General features: G+C 58.9%; 2 protein-coding genes across 7 annotated transcripts in view; one reads left to right on the top strand and one right to left on the bottom strand.

The window, feature by feature from the left end:
* Positions 1–4,564, top strand: part of Stk11 (serine/threonine kinase 11) — a 28,209-nt gene extending 23,645 nt beyond the window's left edge. Inside the window, exons 8-10 of one of the 5 annotated variants that reach the window (XR_016536721.1) lie at positions 473–666; positions 3,197–3,406; positions 4,048–4,564. Coding sequence is in view for 3 of the 5 variants with exons in the window: in XM_090339603.1 (XP_090195729.1) it covers positions 473–666; positions 3,192–3,391 (394 nt within the window). In the remaining 2 variants the exon portion in view is untranslated. Of the gene's footprint in view, positions 1–472; positions 667–971; positions 1,202–3,191; positions 3,407–3,987 lie in introns of those variants that run through there. The other 4 variants (XR_016536722.1, XM_090339603.1, XM_090339612.1 and 1 more) reach the window with 4 other exon arrangements.
* Positions 4,565–4,756: 192 nt separating this feature from the next.
* Cbarp (CACN subunit beta associated regulatory protein) lies at positions 4,757–15,060 on the bottom strand. Of its 2 annotated transcripts, none has more exons than XM_090339589.1 (10): positions 14,809–15,060; positions 12,957–13,113; positions 12,737–12,876; positions 12,587–12,651; positions 12,071–12,215; positions 11,724–11,895; positions 11,369–11,509; positions 10,648–10,858; positions 7,477–7,657; positions 4,757–6,719 (listed from the first exon to the last, which is right to left on the bottom strand). In XM_090339589.1, the coding sequence occupies exons 2-10, from the start codon at positions 13,044–13,046 to the stop codon at positions 5,762–5,764; spliced, it is 2,103 nt and encodes a 700-aa protein (XP_090195715.1). In that variant the 5' UTR covers positions 13,047–13,113; positions 14,809–15,060; the 3' UTR covers positions 4,757–5,761. The 2 variants fall into 2 exon arrangements, with proteins under 2 accessions (XP_090195715.1, XP_090195706.1); XM_090339580.1 differs by lacking the exon at positions 14,809–15,060 and adding an exon at positions 13,204–13,224.

Below are 15,060 nucleotides of genomic sequence, written 5' to 3'. Positions count from 1 at the left end.
GGTGTGCACATTTAGACCCAGTGTATGTTCTTAGCCTGGGGGGAGTCTGCCCTAGTCCTACTGAGGGAAGGGCTTTCAGCAGATCACTCACCCTGGCAGCTGCCAGCAGGATTTGAGCCCTGGGCATCCACATGGGCTTGTATCAGTGGTTGCGATCAAAGTTTCTCCTGGTGCTAGCATCTTTACTGATGTGAGGACCTAGAACCGGCAACCGCAGAGGCTCATGCTCACAGCCTAGGTTTCCACATCCTGGAGACTTCGCTTGCCCTGTCCAGCCTTGGCTTCCCAGGCCAAAGACACCCTTGCTGTCCAGACCCTCTTTCGTGGTAGAGTTGAAACTTGTGGAGCGTGGCTGAAGGGTACCAGCAGCCAGATGGGACCCAGTACTGTACGGTTCCCCTACGTGAGCAGTGGGCTCAGTGGTCACCCAGGAGCCTCTCTGATGGGCATCATTGTATCTGGGATTTTGTAGTTGGTTCCGGAAGAAACACCCTCTGGCAGAGGCACTTGTGCCCATTCCACCAAGCCCAGACACCAAGGACCGGTGGCGCAGCATGACAGTGGTACCTTACCTAGAGGACCTGCATGGCCGTGCTGAGGATGAGGATGAGGACCTCTTTGACATCGAGGATGGCATCATCTACACCCAGGACTTCACGGTTCCTGGTGAGCCAGCTGAGGTTGCAGTCATGGGCCCAGATATCCTTCGAGCAAGCCCCCACCTCTGATGGTGGATAGTCCATGCAGGCTCCAGCCCACCGCAGGGCAGCCAGGCCATCAGGCTGGTCTGGCTGGGAGGGCTTCCTAGACATCCAGCTCCAGGTGCCGCCCAGAATCCAGCAGGAGCTTCTCTCTCACTCCTGCTGGATCATGAACAGGTGCAGGGTCCCCTCAGCCAGGCGTGTGAGAGGGTCCAGAGGCCCTCCATCCTACCCTTGTGCCCTGACCCTGTGTTGCCCTTACTTCCCCAGGTGGCGAGGAGACATCTGAGGCAGGGCTTAGCGAGGAGAGATTCGCGCAGAAGAGCCAGGGTGCAGACCTTTCTGGAGAGGAAGCTGAGGCGGCAGGCACTGCAGTGGTGCCTGAGGAGGAGTTCGAGGCCTTAGTATAGTCTGATCGGGCCACTACCCACTGGCACACACACATTCTCCCCGTCCCCCCAGCAATCCTGCTTTCCTTCTGCTATAAAGCTTTGCCCAGCTCTGTGTCTACAGGTGGATGTTTGCTACGGCCTAGTTCCTCCCCCAAAGTCCTACATGGGGCTGTTAACGCAGAGCTGGCCTGAGAGAGCCTGAGAAGGAGAGCTGAACAGGAAGGGTGGGAGCTGTGAGCCAAGATGTGGGGGTGGTCATTGGCTAGGGAAGGGTCCCAGAATAGCCTAGGTTTTCTGTGCCCTTCAAGCCAGGGTGGCAACACAGCAGCTTCTGGGCCCCTCAATCCCCTTGAGTGGTAGAGTTCTTGATGGCTACCATCTCTCAGGAAGGCAAGGTGGGTGGCATCCCCGAGTGCTGAGACCTGATCCCTAAAGCAGGCAGAGGCAGGCCCCTGAAGACTAATGGCTCCAGGAGGACATTCCATGCCCTTCCTGGGCTTCTGTCAGATGGTTGCTAGCCATTTCCTCAGGGTCGTGGAGTCAGGCAGGCATGGTAGGGTCATGTTGCCACATGTCTGCTCTGGCATGTAGCAGTAGCACAGGCCCTGGCTACAGGCAGGCCTTAGGTCTGAGATCTACAGATGTCTTTCCATAAAGTGGGAGGTTGGGGCTGCCTCTCACATCATGAGGCTCCCTGTCAGTGGCCAGGTGGCCTGTGCCAGGTGACCACATGATACCTCCAAGGTATACCCTACTTTCCCCTCACTGTAAGCCAGGACCCCTGAGCTGGGAGCTGGTACCTAGCAACAAGCCTGTGTCTTGATGTATGCTTGTTCACAAGGATACTGTTCCTGCCTGGGACCTTTCAGTCCCCAGGTTCCTCCGGCCTGCTTTAGCTTGAAGAAGGTGAGCCATGCAGGGAGGGTTGGGGCAGGTCCCTCATGCAAATGAAAACTGCCCTTCCGGACTTGGGTTCCATGGGTGCCTAATACGCTGAATGGCTCTAGAGGCACCTAAGGTGCCTTATTGACTGGGGATGCTGTTCCTCTGAGCTGCTCGTTAGTATAGCTTATGCCTGTTTTTTGTGTTTTGTGTGTGTGTGTGTGTGTGTGTGTGTGTGTGTGTGTGTGTGTTTGGTGTGTGTGTGTGTTTGGCGGGGGGGTCATAGGGTAGCCCAACTGCCCCATTTGCCCTGAGGGTGGATTCACTTTGGCCTCTTAGGTCCTCAGTGACAAGCCATAAGGTGGGGTCAAGGTTCTGAGGTAGGACAAGGGACCTCATCCAGGCCACAGTACTCAGGCCTGAAGCGACCAACCATGGGGTCTGTCCCTGAGTTTGACTCCCGTGCATACTACCTCAGCCCAGATCGAGAATGAAGTGATGCTTTATTACCAGAAGTGTCTACACAGATGTGGTCTGTGCACAGGGTGAGTGCATGGCAAGTTCTGGAAGCTGCTGAGTCTGGGGCAGTGGTCGCTCCCAGGTGTGGTTATGTATGGAGCCCAGGAGCTATAGGCAGAGTGGGATGTCTGCAGGCCTAACACAGCCATATCTCCTGCCTGATAGACTTGCTAGAGACTCTCCTGCCACTTCCTCACAACCAATGTGAAGACAGGGTCCAGCCAGGTAGGGTAAGCCTGGGACCTAGGATGCTAGACAGGGTTGGCAGCTCTGGGGGTAGGGGTAGAAGGCCCTGGTGACATGCAGGTCAAGCCAAGCACTTCATCCCCAGGGGACCTGTCCTAGGCATATGGAACGCCCAGCTTCTGCACCCTAAGGTGAGATTCCGTGTCCTGTATACCAGTTTGGAAGGTATACAGGTGGCCCAGGCCCACCCACAGGCATAGATACTCATGGTGCACAACTGAACAGGCCACCAGTGCCTGTAGTTGTTCCACTACTTGACTGCAGTCCCTGCAGGCAAGATGCATACAATACTACCTGGGGTCCCGGGCAGGTGCCAGAACTGATCTGCAGAAGGCTTCTCTCAGGTTGTGGGGGCTGTGGAGAAGGGGGGGGGGCGGGGGACACAATCAGGCCAGGGGCTCTGAGTGGCATTGTTAGTTGGCTCAGGCTGTCCTTGTCCTCTTCCACCTAGGACAGGTCCTGGAGGAGGAGGAGGCCAGTCAAAATGGACAAAGCCATGGCCTGCCCAAGGCTGTGTGCATGAATGGCACAGAGTCTGCACAGCTGAGCAGCAAATCGAAGGCCGAGTGCCGGACTGGTGCCATCTCCTCTGCCCGTAAGGCCTGTGCCAGCAGCAAGATCCGACGGCCATCAGCCTGCAAGCAGCAGTGAGCGTGCCACCTGCAGGTGGGCATGGATGGGGGGGGACAACACTGGGCTTAGTGCCTCCCAGGGGACACACGTGGCGCCCAGGCCTGTGCCATTGATGCACATCCCTTTTGCCCTGACTCAGACTCACCAGCGCACAGGCTTGAGAGCGAGTGACAATAGCCAGTCACTATTTTAAATCTGCACACTCTGCTCTGGTTTGCCTTTCATTCACAGCCCCATCATGGCTGGGTAGGATTTTTACCTCATCCAGCCACACCTGTGCCTCAGATCCCCTGGGAGAGGGCTGTGTGGGTGGCAGGTGGCAGCAGCCCTTCCTGGCTATTTTCGGAGAGCTGCCTGTCCTGCTGGGGTCTGGTGGAGCTGAGTCATGCTGGCTCTCTGTCCTGTCAGCCCTTCCTGTGGGCCTGTTCCTCCAGAGTAAGGAGTAGTAGGTTGAAACCATGCCCATCCAAACCCTTTGTCCTGGCTGTGGGGCTCGCATCCTTGTCCCTCACACGAGCCTATGGTGGTCAGCTACATCAGAGCCAGCCAGAGCCTCCCCAGTGCTCCCCACTGTGGGATCCAGGAGTTTGAAGTTCATGTTACCCACTTCTCAGCCCCTCTAGGACAGAGGGCTTGGGGCCCAGAGTGACTCGCCTCTGTCCTCATGCCTGCAGCCTATCGCCAGAACTCCCCACCAGGTGCCACCATCCAGGCCCTCATCAGTCTTCCTGCAGGCTCTTGGCCCACCGCCCATCTTCGAAGGTGGCCACCATGCCTCTGTGCTGACTGCTCAGGACTTCAGGAGCACAAGGGCCAGGCAGGGGCGCAGCAGAGACCCAGGCCCAGCCCTACCCTCGGCTGCCGGCACACAGCACCACCCCCACAGTGGACAGGACTTAACCCTGCGGTCCTGTGAGGAGCCTTTCCCATGCAGGGGGGAAGCCTGGCCTCCGAGATGCACTTTACGTTAAGACTACTGGCTCTCCACCACCTCCATGGTGGTTTTCATTGCTGTGCTGGGGCCCCTACACCTGCTGACGTGGGGTGCTCAGCCAGACAGCTGGAGGAGACCAGACCTCCTGTCAACCGCCTTGCATGCAGAACCGCTCGAGGGAGCCTTGGCTGCCTGGTTTTTGTTTGGTTGGTTTTTTTCTTTTTCTTTTTTTTTTTTAATAAAACAGGTGGATTTGAGCTATGGCTGTGAGGGTGTTTGGGAACTGTTGGGAGGTCAGGTGGGTGAGCTGTCATCCCCAAACACAGTGCCTCTACAGATGGCTCTTCCTCCTTGCACCTGGCCTCCGAGAGGTCCAGTGGCACACCCTGACCCTTTCTCAGCAAAGACCACTTGTGGTCTTCGATCCCAAGAAAACCCAGACGAGCAAGTATGCAGTAAATATTTATAACCAACAGGAAAACAAATACACAACTGGATGGTACAGACTAGGCAGAAAGCTTCAAGGGGCAGCATGGGCACTTGGCTGTGAGCAAGGGCTGCCCCATCTTTTGGCAATAAATAAAGTTTGGGAAACTTGAAGCCTTGCTGCCTGGGCCGTGTTTGAATCCACTCTGCAACAGCCCCAGCAGCTTCACAGAAGGGATGGGGTGTCAAGGACAGGGCACTGTCCACATGCGTTGGGTAGGCACAAGATACACGTAGGGAGGAGCTGCCCGTCCAGGGCCCAGGTTCCTTGTAGGGCTGGACAGGGGCTGTGGTGGAGGCGCGGCAGCAGCAGCAGCAGCACTGGCGGTGGCGGACACGGTTATTGCTCGGAGTGGGAGGGGGCTCAGGCTGCCGCGAACACACACCGCAGATGAGTGAGGTAAACAGCTTTCAGTGGTTGGCATCAACCTCCTCCTTGGGTTCCCTGATTTGGCAAGCCCATGCATGGGCCCATCAGGCCACAGGTTCCCCAGATGTGTGTGTGTCTCAGGACTCCCGGTCCTCAGCAGCCCGAGATTTTGTGCTGTGTATGTGGCAGCCATGGCTGCTGCCTAGAACCAAGGGCAGTCAGATGCTGTCCTTGGAAGCCTGGTAACTTGTCATTCCCCCTCCAGCAAAGCCAGAGTCTTGAGCTTTGCACCTCCGGATGCCACTGTGACCCACTAAGCACCCAGAGGACCTGGTGGTGCCTGTGCTCACCAGGAGGGTGCGAGGTCGGCGAGGCTGTATGTGGGCCCGCTGGGGCTGTAGAGCCTGGCACGGGACTGTACCCTTGCACCCGAGGCTGCTCAAGCATCTGGGCTGCGTGCATGCGCCTGGTGAAGGGTCCCTGCAGTTGTCCCATGTGTACCGGCTTGCCCCGAGGTCCGGTTCATCCTGCCCCGCCACTGCCACGGCTCCACTTGGGGCCGAAGAAGCTGCTGAGAGGTGGGTTGGGGGCACTGGGCTTAGGCTGGACTGTGGTCGGGGGAGGTGGGAGCTGCAGCCACGATCAGTGCCTGGCCTGCTGCCACAGGCTCTGCTGCTAGGTGTGCAGGAAAGAGTCTTTCCTCCAGACCAGCTGCCAGCTTGTCCAGCAGTGCCCCTGAGGGCTCCATGCACAGGCCTGCGCCTGGGCAGCCCCCACCAGGCTCCTCCTCAATGACTGGGATGGCAGGGTCATCCCCAGTGCTGGTCAGGGTTCGGGCATCTGGCGGGCAGTCGACACTGTCACCACGGCGCAGGGGTGCACGGGCTGGCCGGGGTACACCGGAAGGTGGGACCGAGGCTCCAGTGGGGGGAGCTGCACGTGCACCCCCAGGGTCGCTGTGCTGCCGACCACGCTGCCACTGCTTGCGCACGTGCGGGTGTGCGCGTGCCCGGTGGCGTGTGGCAGCTGGGGTGTCATCGAAGTGTGGGTCATGGCGCAGAAACTCATGGAAAAGTGCATCTGTTTTCTCGTCGATGCTGTAGTCACGGCGGGGCCGGCGGGGCCAAGCTCGTGGGCTGCGGGGTGGACTGTGCGATGGGGCAGGCAAAGCAGGTAGCTCAACCGTGTCATCCCCCACACCACGGCCCTCGATGCTGGCGTAGCCACTGTCCATCTGCAATAGCCTACGCGCTTCGCCCTCCTTGGGCCGTGATGTGGGCGGCGATGGCGGTGGGAAGGCAGGCGCGGCGCCTCCGGAGCCTGAGCTATCACCGCTGCGCACCGAGTCACGGTCGTTGCCACTGCTACTATGATCTGAGGCGGTGGCCGCATGCAATTCAAGAGAGGCACGCAGGCTCCATAGGTCACGATAGCTAGCTTGGGTCTGCTCGGCGTCCGACTCGGGCTGTTGCTGCTGCTGTTCAGACCCCGAACCGATGCTGTGCTCTGGGGGGGACTCGGGGCTCAATCCTCCCGCCGCCTGGGCCGCCTCTAGCCTGCAAGCCACCCCGTGGCTGTCAGAGCTTGCCGGCCTCGTCCCCCTCCCCACTGGCCACCCGCCTTCAGGTCAGTGAGTCCCCACCATGTGCCGGGACTGAAGCAGCTGGCTGTACCCACAGCGTTCCCTTCCTCCTAGCTTTTTGGATATGGACACCACGGGGTGGATGGACTGGGATAGGACGAGTCTAGCCTGCGCCACTGCCCCCCCCTTCTATGGACTGACAAGCCCGAATGATGTGTGAAGATGGAGCTGCCCAAGCTTGAATGGCACCTTGCTGTACTTCTCCTTCCAGCCTTCATCCCATTGCTTTGGGATTGGGGCTTAGGACAGTGCCTTTGGGTTGGGGAGGAGCCGTGGCCAGTCACAGCAGTTTCTGAGAAGGGACTGCCCATCTTTCAGGAGTGCGGGCAGGTGAGAGGGGGCCCGGGACCACCAAAGAGCCCTTGAGGCTTTGGAATCGACGCTGAAGTGGAAGCACTAGGGTTGGCACCAGCCCCTGGTGGCCTATCCTGGGCGGATGTCCCAGCCTAGGGGCCCTAGGGCCTTTGTCTGGGGCCACACCTGCCCATCTACCCTTACCCAGTGTCTCCCTGCTTCCCTCCTCCGGTCCTTGCTGGAGAGGCGGCCCCCAGGCTGCCAGGGGGATGCGTGTCCACAGGGCTTGGAGGGTGCTCCCCGGGCCACCTGGGGGGAATGGAGTAGGGCAGGGGCCCACAGGCCCACCCCTAACACCTCTATCTACTGAAAAATACCTGCCGAGAGCGGGGGGCGGGCTGGTGGGGCTGGCCAGAAAGGGGCGGGGGTGAGGGAAGGCCATGGCATCTCCAGCTCGAGCAATGTACTGGATGAAGTCGGCATGGGGGGCATCCCCCTCTTGCTCCATGCTTTCGCTGGCTGCCCGCTGCCGCTGGAAGTGATGGCGCTTGGGGGAACCTGTGCAGGGAAAAGTCATCATCCTGCTGTGCTTCACCACTAACACAGCCAAGTCCTAGCCTTGGCCTTGCTACCTGAACTGGGGGGAGAGCGGAAGCTGAAGTACAGGTGAGGACCGGAAAGCAGAGGGGCCCCAGGTGAAGAAGGCGCCAGCTGCAGTTCTGGCCAGGCAGGAATGGCTCTGAGCAAGGACACCTGATGGCAGGTGTGGAAGTGTAGAGCCAGGCTGGCAGGGACTAGAAGGGAAAGGAGACACTCTGTGTAGGCTGCACCCTGGCCTGGAGCGGGGGAGGACTGAGGGAGGACTGCCCCACCCTTGCCAATGGCCCCAGGCCACCACTGGGCAGGCTTGAGTGTAAACAGGCTCTGGGCCTGTGCAGCTGTTGTGACTATTATTATTGTCAAGAATCAAGGCTGTCTCAGAACGAGGGACTAGGGTCTTCGGTGCCCTCCCTTCAGGGAGAACTTAAAACCACCATCAGCCAGTCAGTTTTCCTTTTTCTTTTTTTTTTTCCCCCAGTTCTGTCCTTGGGCTTTCTCAAGGCTAGTGCTCTACCACTTGAGCCATAACACCACTTCCAGCCTTTCCTATGTATGTGGTACCGAGGAATTGAATCCAGGTCTTTGTGCATGCTATGCAAGCACTCTACCACTAGGCCAAACTCCCGGCCCCGTCATCAGCCAATCATTCACTGTCAGCCACCTACGACCCATTCCCTGGGTAGAGACTGGAGGCCTTTCCTCATGTGACCTGCCACCACCAACTCCTTTCACAGGGCAGAAGACACCCAGGCCTACCAGGTAAGGTTCCCTAAGCAGAAAGGGTGATTGCTGCCTGCCTATCAGTGGGACACTTTTTTCCCTCACCCCCACAAGGTCTTGCTTTGGGCTGGACTTAAGGAAGCCCTACATTGAGGGGTCAGGAGGCTGCTATCCAGCCACAAGCCAAGTGGATCCTACCTGTCTTTGTAAACAAAGTTTTAACACACAGCCACACATTATTTACTACATGGACAGGTGCTTCCTATTTAAAAGCAGCAGTTTGAGTTAAGAAACTGCTCACATAAACCAAAAGTATTACTACCTAGGACCTTATTTTATAAAGCAAAACAGGGCCGGGAGTTTGGCCTAGTGGTAGAGTGCTTGTCTACCATGCACGAAGACCCAGGTTCAATTCCTTGGTACCACATACATAGAAAAAAGCCAGAAGTGGTGCTGAGGCTCAAGTGGTAGAGCTCTAGCCTTGAGAAAGTCCAAGGACAGTGCTCAGGCCCTGAGCTCAAGCCCAGGACTGGCCAAAAAAAAAAAAAAAAAAAGGCAAAACAATGGACTAGGAGCATAACCTGGTGGTAGAGTGCTCGTCTAGCATGCTCGAAGCCCTGGGTTGTATTCTTCAGTTCCACATACACAGAAAAAGCTAGAAGTAGTGCTGTGGCTCAAGTGGCAGAGCATTAGCCTTCAGCAAAAATATCCAAGGACAGTGCCCAGGCCCTAAGTTCAAGCTCAAAATTCAGCCTGGAAATGTGGCTTAGTGTAAGAGTGCTTGTCTAGCATGCATGAAGCCCGTGGTTCAATTCCTCAGTCCCACATAAACAGAAAAGGCCAGAAGTGGTCTCAAGTGGTCGAGTGTCTAGCCTTGAGCAAAAGAAGCTAGGCCCTGAGTTCAAGCCACAGGGCTGACAAACAAAAACAAAAGTTCACCTGCACCAGTAGCTCATGCCTGTAATCCTTATTACTCAGGAGGCAGAGGCTGGAAGATCCTAATTCAAAGGCAGCCTGGGCGTCCCGCTCTTTTATCTCCAATAAACCACCAAAAAAGCTGGAAGTGGAGCTGTGGCTCGAGTGCTCGCCTTGAGCAAAAGCAGCTCTGAGACAGCGCCCAGACCTAAAGTCAAGGCCCAGTACCCTAGCACACAAAAACAGGTGGAGCTAAGGGAAAGCTGGGAGCTGGTGGCTCAACCCTGGAATCCTAGCTACTCAGGAGGCTGAGATTTGAGGACCACAGAAGCTAGGCAGGCAGGAAAGTCTGTTAAGACTCTTATCTCCAGTTAACTACCAGAAAATCTAAATGACTGGGCACTGGTGGCTCAAGCCTATAATCCTAGGGACTCAGAAGGCTGAGATCTGAGGATCACGGTTCAAAGCCAGCACTAAAGTCATGAGATTCTTATCTCCAATTAACCACCAGAAATTGGAAGTGGTGTTGGGGCTCAAGTGGTAGAGCACTAGCCTTGGGAGCTTAGGGACAGCACCCAGGCCCAGAGCTGAAGCTCCACTACTAGACACCCCCACACCCCCCCCAAAAAAAAAATTCTAAGCAAGGTGCCAACGACCCATGCTTCATGCTTTTAATACTAGCAACTTGGAAGACTGAGATCTGATAATCCCAGTTTGAAGCCAGCTGAGGCAGATCAGTTGAGAGATTTATCTCCAGTTTACTAGCAAAGAGCTGGAAGTAGAGGTGGAATAAGTGGCAGAGTAGCAGTCGCAGAGTAGTAGCCTTGAATGAAAAGTCTAAAGGAAAGAGTGAGGCTCTGAGTTCAAGCCATCATCCTCTTCCCCACTCCCCAAGAGGTTACCCTGGCCTGAGTCCCCTTCCTTCTTTCCCACTAGAGAAAGCAAAGTTTACATAAGCCAAAAGGTTATGGTCAAGGTCATCCATGAAAAGAGGAAAGGCCCCTGAATACAAGTGGCTGAGGGTAAGAACCAATGCCTGTACACACAGGCCCTTGGCGGGTAACAGATGGGGTCGTGACCAAGAATTTCAGTGACAGGATAGCTTAAAGGCAAGTAACCAGAGGGCATTCGATGACCCGCTGCGAGGCCTCATGAAAGATGGCTACTGGCCAACACTGCTGCTGGCTAGCTTAAAGCAGGCTTCTGGTTCAGAAGCTCCCACCCCGGCTGCCTAGGGTAGCATCTAGTGTTGACACCATGCCTCCTAGGGCCTCACCTCCCCCCACCCTCCAATTAGGGGCTGTGGGACTTACCTCTTGTGTCCAGACTGGACGCCCGCTGGCTGGGCTCCAGCTTCCATTTCTTGACCTTGAAGTAGGGGCTGGCCCCATCCAGGCTGGCATGGCGGCGCAGTCGAGTGAGGAACTGCAGTACGGTGCCAGCCCCGGAACCTGCGCCCGCCTCCCCAGGTGCCACAGCAGCCCCAGGCCCGCCAGCCTTGGTGCCCCTGGCACCCACATCCAACTGGGAGGAAACAGGGATGGCTCTCAGGCATGGAGTCTCCTCCCTTGGCCCTGTGGGCCAGCCCCAACCAGGGTGTCAACAGTCTCAACACCCTGACCCACCACTGGGACAAAGATGCATGACCTGCTAATCCCCAAGGCTGAGATTTGTTCACTGATACTTCACCCTACCCCCCCACCTCAAGCTACCTCTGCTCGCCCTGGTCCTGCCTCTACCTGGGGAAGGACCCTGGCCAGAAAGATCCAAGAGATAATACTGAGGGAGCTTTCTTCTCTGGGCTGGGCGTGGTGGTGGGCACTGTCTCACCCTCTCCAGCAACCTGAATGATCACTGGACCCCAGGGAGCCCTTCGGCAGCGCAATCTCATCCTGCATCCCATATGCAAAGACCCAAAGACCAAACGAGGGCCAATGCCAGAAGCTCACCTCCCTTCTGGACCATGGGGAAGGAAGGGAGGGGGAGCCCCCCCACATTCTCTGTATACCCTGGGAAACTCAGGGGAGGCCTCACCGAGGTGCCTTCCCCAGAGTCGCTGGATGCCGAGGGGCTGATCTCTGAGAAGTCAGCAGAGCCTGCGGCCGAGTTGTAGGGGTCACCTGGCAGGGCGGAGCTAGGGCCCACGGAGCGGCCAGTGAGGGCCTTCCCCGGGGGCTGTGGGACAGAGTCGGTGGGGGAGGAAGCAGTGACAGGTCAAAGTGCATGGGTGGGTGATGGGGGGTTGGGAGCATGCTGGGCTTGGCCACCCCCCCCACACAGCCACCCCCAGCCAGGATTCTCACCTGTCCTCAAGATGGATCCAGCCCAACCAATCCCAAGCCACCTGCCCACCGAATAACCAAGGCTGGCTGGTACCCCTGGACCTTACCTGGAAAATGGCCAAGCTGTCCTTAGGGGTAGTGGCCTGGTGGGGTGTAGCAGCTGAGCTGGCCTCACCAGAGTCACACTCATGGATGGTGACAATCTTCAGCGGTGGCAGGTGGAGGTGGGTGAGGCGGGCGTTCTTAAGATGGTGGAAGTCCCCCTCTGTCAGGGTGTACCTACAGGGAACACCCACTGGTCAGTTCACTTCCTGCTCTGACCCTGCTCTTGGCTGTCCACCTTGTTGGATGCAAGAGCCCAGGTCCTTGTTTGGCACATTGCTGTCACCCCAGCCTCAGCTACCAAGTAGCCATAACTTCTGCTGGACTGTCGTCCCATGCCCCACCCCCTCACCGGCGGCCCTTGTCCTGCGCCTTCCGGCTCTGTTCAAAGAGGGCGGCCTCGTTGAAGGAGACCCGACGGCCGGTGGAACTGGTGGACAGGAAGCGCTCGGTCTCTGCGTCCTGGCCCTCGGGGTCCTCCCCCCTGAAGTCGGGGTCTGCGAGGAGAGCCAAGAGAGGGTGGGCCCCGGGTGGGCCGCGCTTCATCCAGGGAAGGCCCCGCTGGACAGGGAGGGATGGGGGAGGGGCGGGGCCGAGTGACCGCAGGACGGGGCGGGCCGGGGGAGGGGCGGTGGGCACTCGCTCATCTGCTCACACACTCACTCGCTCAGCACGCGCCTGTGCCCACCTACGCCTGGGCGTTAAGGAAACAGAGATGAGTCGGAATCGAGCAGCGCCCAGTCTGGTGGGGGAGACAGACAGACACAGACGGTCAGGCGGCCCCAGGGGGCGGGTGGGTGGCCAAGGGGTGGGCGGGCGGTCGGACAAATGGACAGATGGGGTGGTGGGGCTTGGGTGGGCTCCTCACCTTGGGTGGTGTGGGTACCGTTGTCCAGGTAGGTGGTAGTGGTCTTCTCTGCTTCATCCATGGCCCTGACCAAGAACAGCAGGTGAGAGAGAAGTCTGGGGTCTGAGGATGGCCCTGACCCCCATGCTCAAGAGGCCCTGCCCCTGGTACCTGTTGAAGCGCTGGTGAACCTCCCAACAGCGTTTACACAGCAGCAGGACTCCAGACAGAACGACCAGGGTGCCTCCAATAAAGAGTGACATCACTACCACCAGAAGCACGTAGTTATCCAGGATGGGGTCTGGCTCAGCCTGCCGACAGACACGAGGCGCCATCAGGAACTAACATTCCACCCCACCCTCTGCCACATAACACCCTAGAGGTCACCCACCGTAGGTCGGATGGTGACGTTGTCCCATGTCGTCAGGGCAACGGTGGAAGTGGTAGTGGAGGCTGTGGCCATAGTGGCAGTGGGCTGCATTTTGAGACTGAAGAGGGCAGGGCCTGCCCTGCTCTGCCACCAGCTGTCCTCTCCTTCACAGGAGGCCCTGGAAAATGAGCGCCCCCCCCATGCTCTGTCAAGAACTGCCCACACCAGTGGTGACTCATGGGCAGGTGGGACCCTGCTTCGTGAGCACCTGGCATGGGGGTGGGGGGGAGCGTCTCTCCGGGGATCTCCATTTTGCCATCTTTCCCATTAGGCAGGTGTGTGCGTGTGTGTGTGTGTGTGTGTGTGTGTGCGCGTGCGCACGCGCGTTCATACATGTGCGTGTGCGCCTGTTATCACAACCACCACCTCCCCATCCGGTGTGGCCGGCCTAGCAAGGTGCCTAGCAAGGTAACATGGGCCAGGAGCCCTGCCCAGGAAAGGGAAAGCACCCCCTGGAGAAAAAAGGACACTACTTGTACCTAATCAACAGAGACCTAGGTACCCCAAATATCTTTTTATTTTTTGCCCACTAGGAAGAGAAAAGGATTGTCCTAATAAGAGAATGCATAGCCAAACGAGTTGGAGGGGCTGTGCCAGTAACCCCCAAGTCACGACTCAGGAGGTAAAGGTCTCCCTCTGCCCACGCTGGTGGGAGTGGAAAGGACAAAAGAGGCGCATCTGTTCCTGCCCTGAAGAATCTGGTTCCCATGGCAACAGTGCGCAGGCTGCGTTTGGGGGGGGGGCGGGTTGCCAGGCAGAGCAAGGCGGGGGAGGAGAGGGCGCGGGGGAGGCTGCCTGCAGGGGCGCCCCAAGACGCCAGCAAGATGGCTGCTGGGCCTGTCTGCAAGTGCTCAGCTAGACCTACACGGACAGCCTCCTAGGATGGGGGAAACTGAGGCAGAGACTGAGTTGGGGTGGGGGAAGAAGCCCTCCGGGGAAAACTGCACCTGATCTATCCTAGCGTTACTGAGGCTCGGGGAGGGAGGGGGGCTGAGGGTAGGGCATTGCAGCCAACATCCCCGAATTGGCGATGCGTGTGCGCGCTTCCGAGAACCCATTTCCTGAACGAACGCAAAGGAACGCGCAAGCTTGGGCGTCATCAGACCCAATCCTTTGGGGCTGGACCGAGGTGGGGGGCGGGGGCTGAGGCCCACGGAACGGAAAGGCAAGGTACCCCGGGAGACTCGATAAGCCCCACGCTGCGGGTGAGAGGCTGGGGGGGGGCGCAGATGTAGGTCGGCAAATGAGTTCAGGATGGAGGGGGTGGGGCAGGGACGTAGGGATGGGCACGGGAGGAGCCGGCAAAGATGGATGGGAAAGGCCGGACCGGAAAGGTGGGCTCCGGGGGCGGGGGGTGGCACGGAGACACCGGGTCCCAGCTTAGGACCCCATGGGGGACCACCACGACCCCCCCTCCCCGCAGCCGGCCGGGAGACTGGGTGAAAAGCCGAGAGTCCAATGCCAGGCTCATCCACACCCCCCAAGGAGATGGAAGCGCCATCGCCCTTGCCCGTTCTCACCAGGGTAAACTGAGGGTACAGGGAGGGACCTGGGCGGGGAGGAAGATCCTCCCGGAGGTTGCCACCGCGGGGACTGGATGCAAAGCCACGCAGCACCCCCTCCACACACACACCCCGCCGCCATCCCCGCCCGCCCGGTTCCTCCGCTCCCGTCCCACCGGCGGCGCGCAGCGGCGCAGCGCGGGGCGGGTGATCCGGCGGAGTCAGGGCGGGCCCCGGAGCCCGCCGCCATCCCCGGCCGCTCGAGGCCCGCCCGATGCCCGCCCCGCCGCGCCCAGGCCAGCCGCGCCTACCTCAGCGGTGGAGCGTGCGGCCCATGGGCGGCGGGAGGGCGCTCCGGGCTGGCTCCGACACCCGGTGGCCTCGGAGCCGACGGTGAATTTATGAATGGAGAGCGCGACGCGCGGGGGAAGCCAGCGCTAGAGGAGGGGACGCGCACGTGATCGCGCTGGCGGCCGGCCCGCTCCGGCCCGCTCGCGGCGCCCGGTGCCGCCCGGTGCTCAGCCAGCCGCCCCCGCCGCTCTCGCCGCCGCGTCTGGCTGGCT

This window comes from Megascapheus bottae, chromosome 1, assembly GCF_031878675.1.
Source record: "Megascapheus bottae isolate mThoBot1 chromosome 1, mThoBot2.hap1, whole genome shotgun sequence".
Taxonomy (NCBI): domain Eukaryota; kingdom Metazoa; phylum Chordata; class Mammalia; order Rodentia; family Geomyidae; genus Megascapheus; species Megascapheus bottae.
Note: the sequence above shows the minus strand (reverse complement) of the source record. Positions and strands in the feature narration are given on the sequence as shown.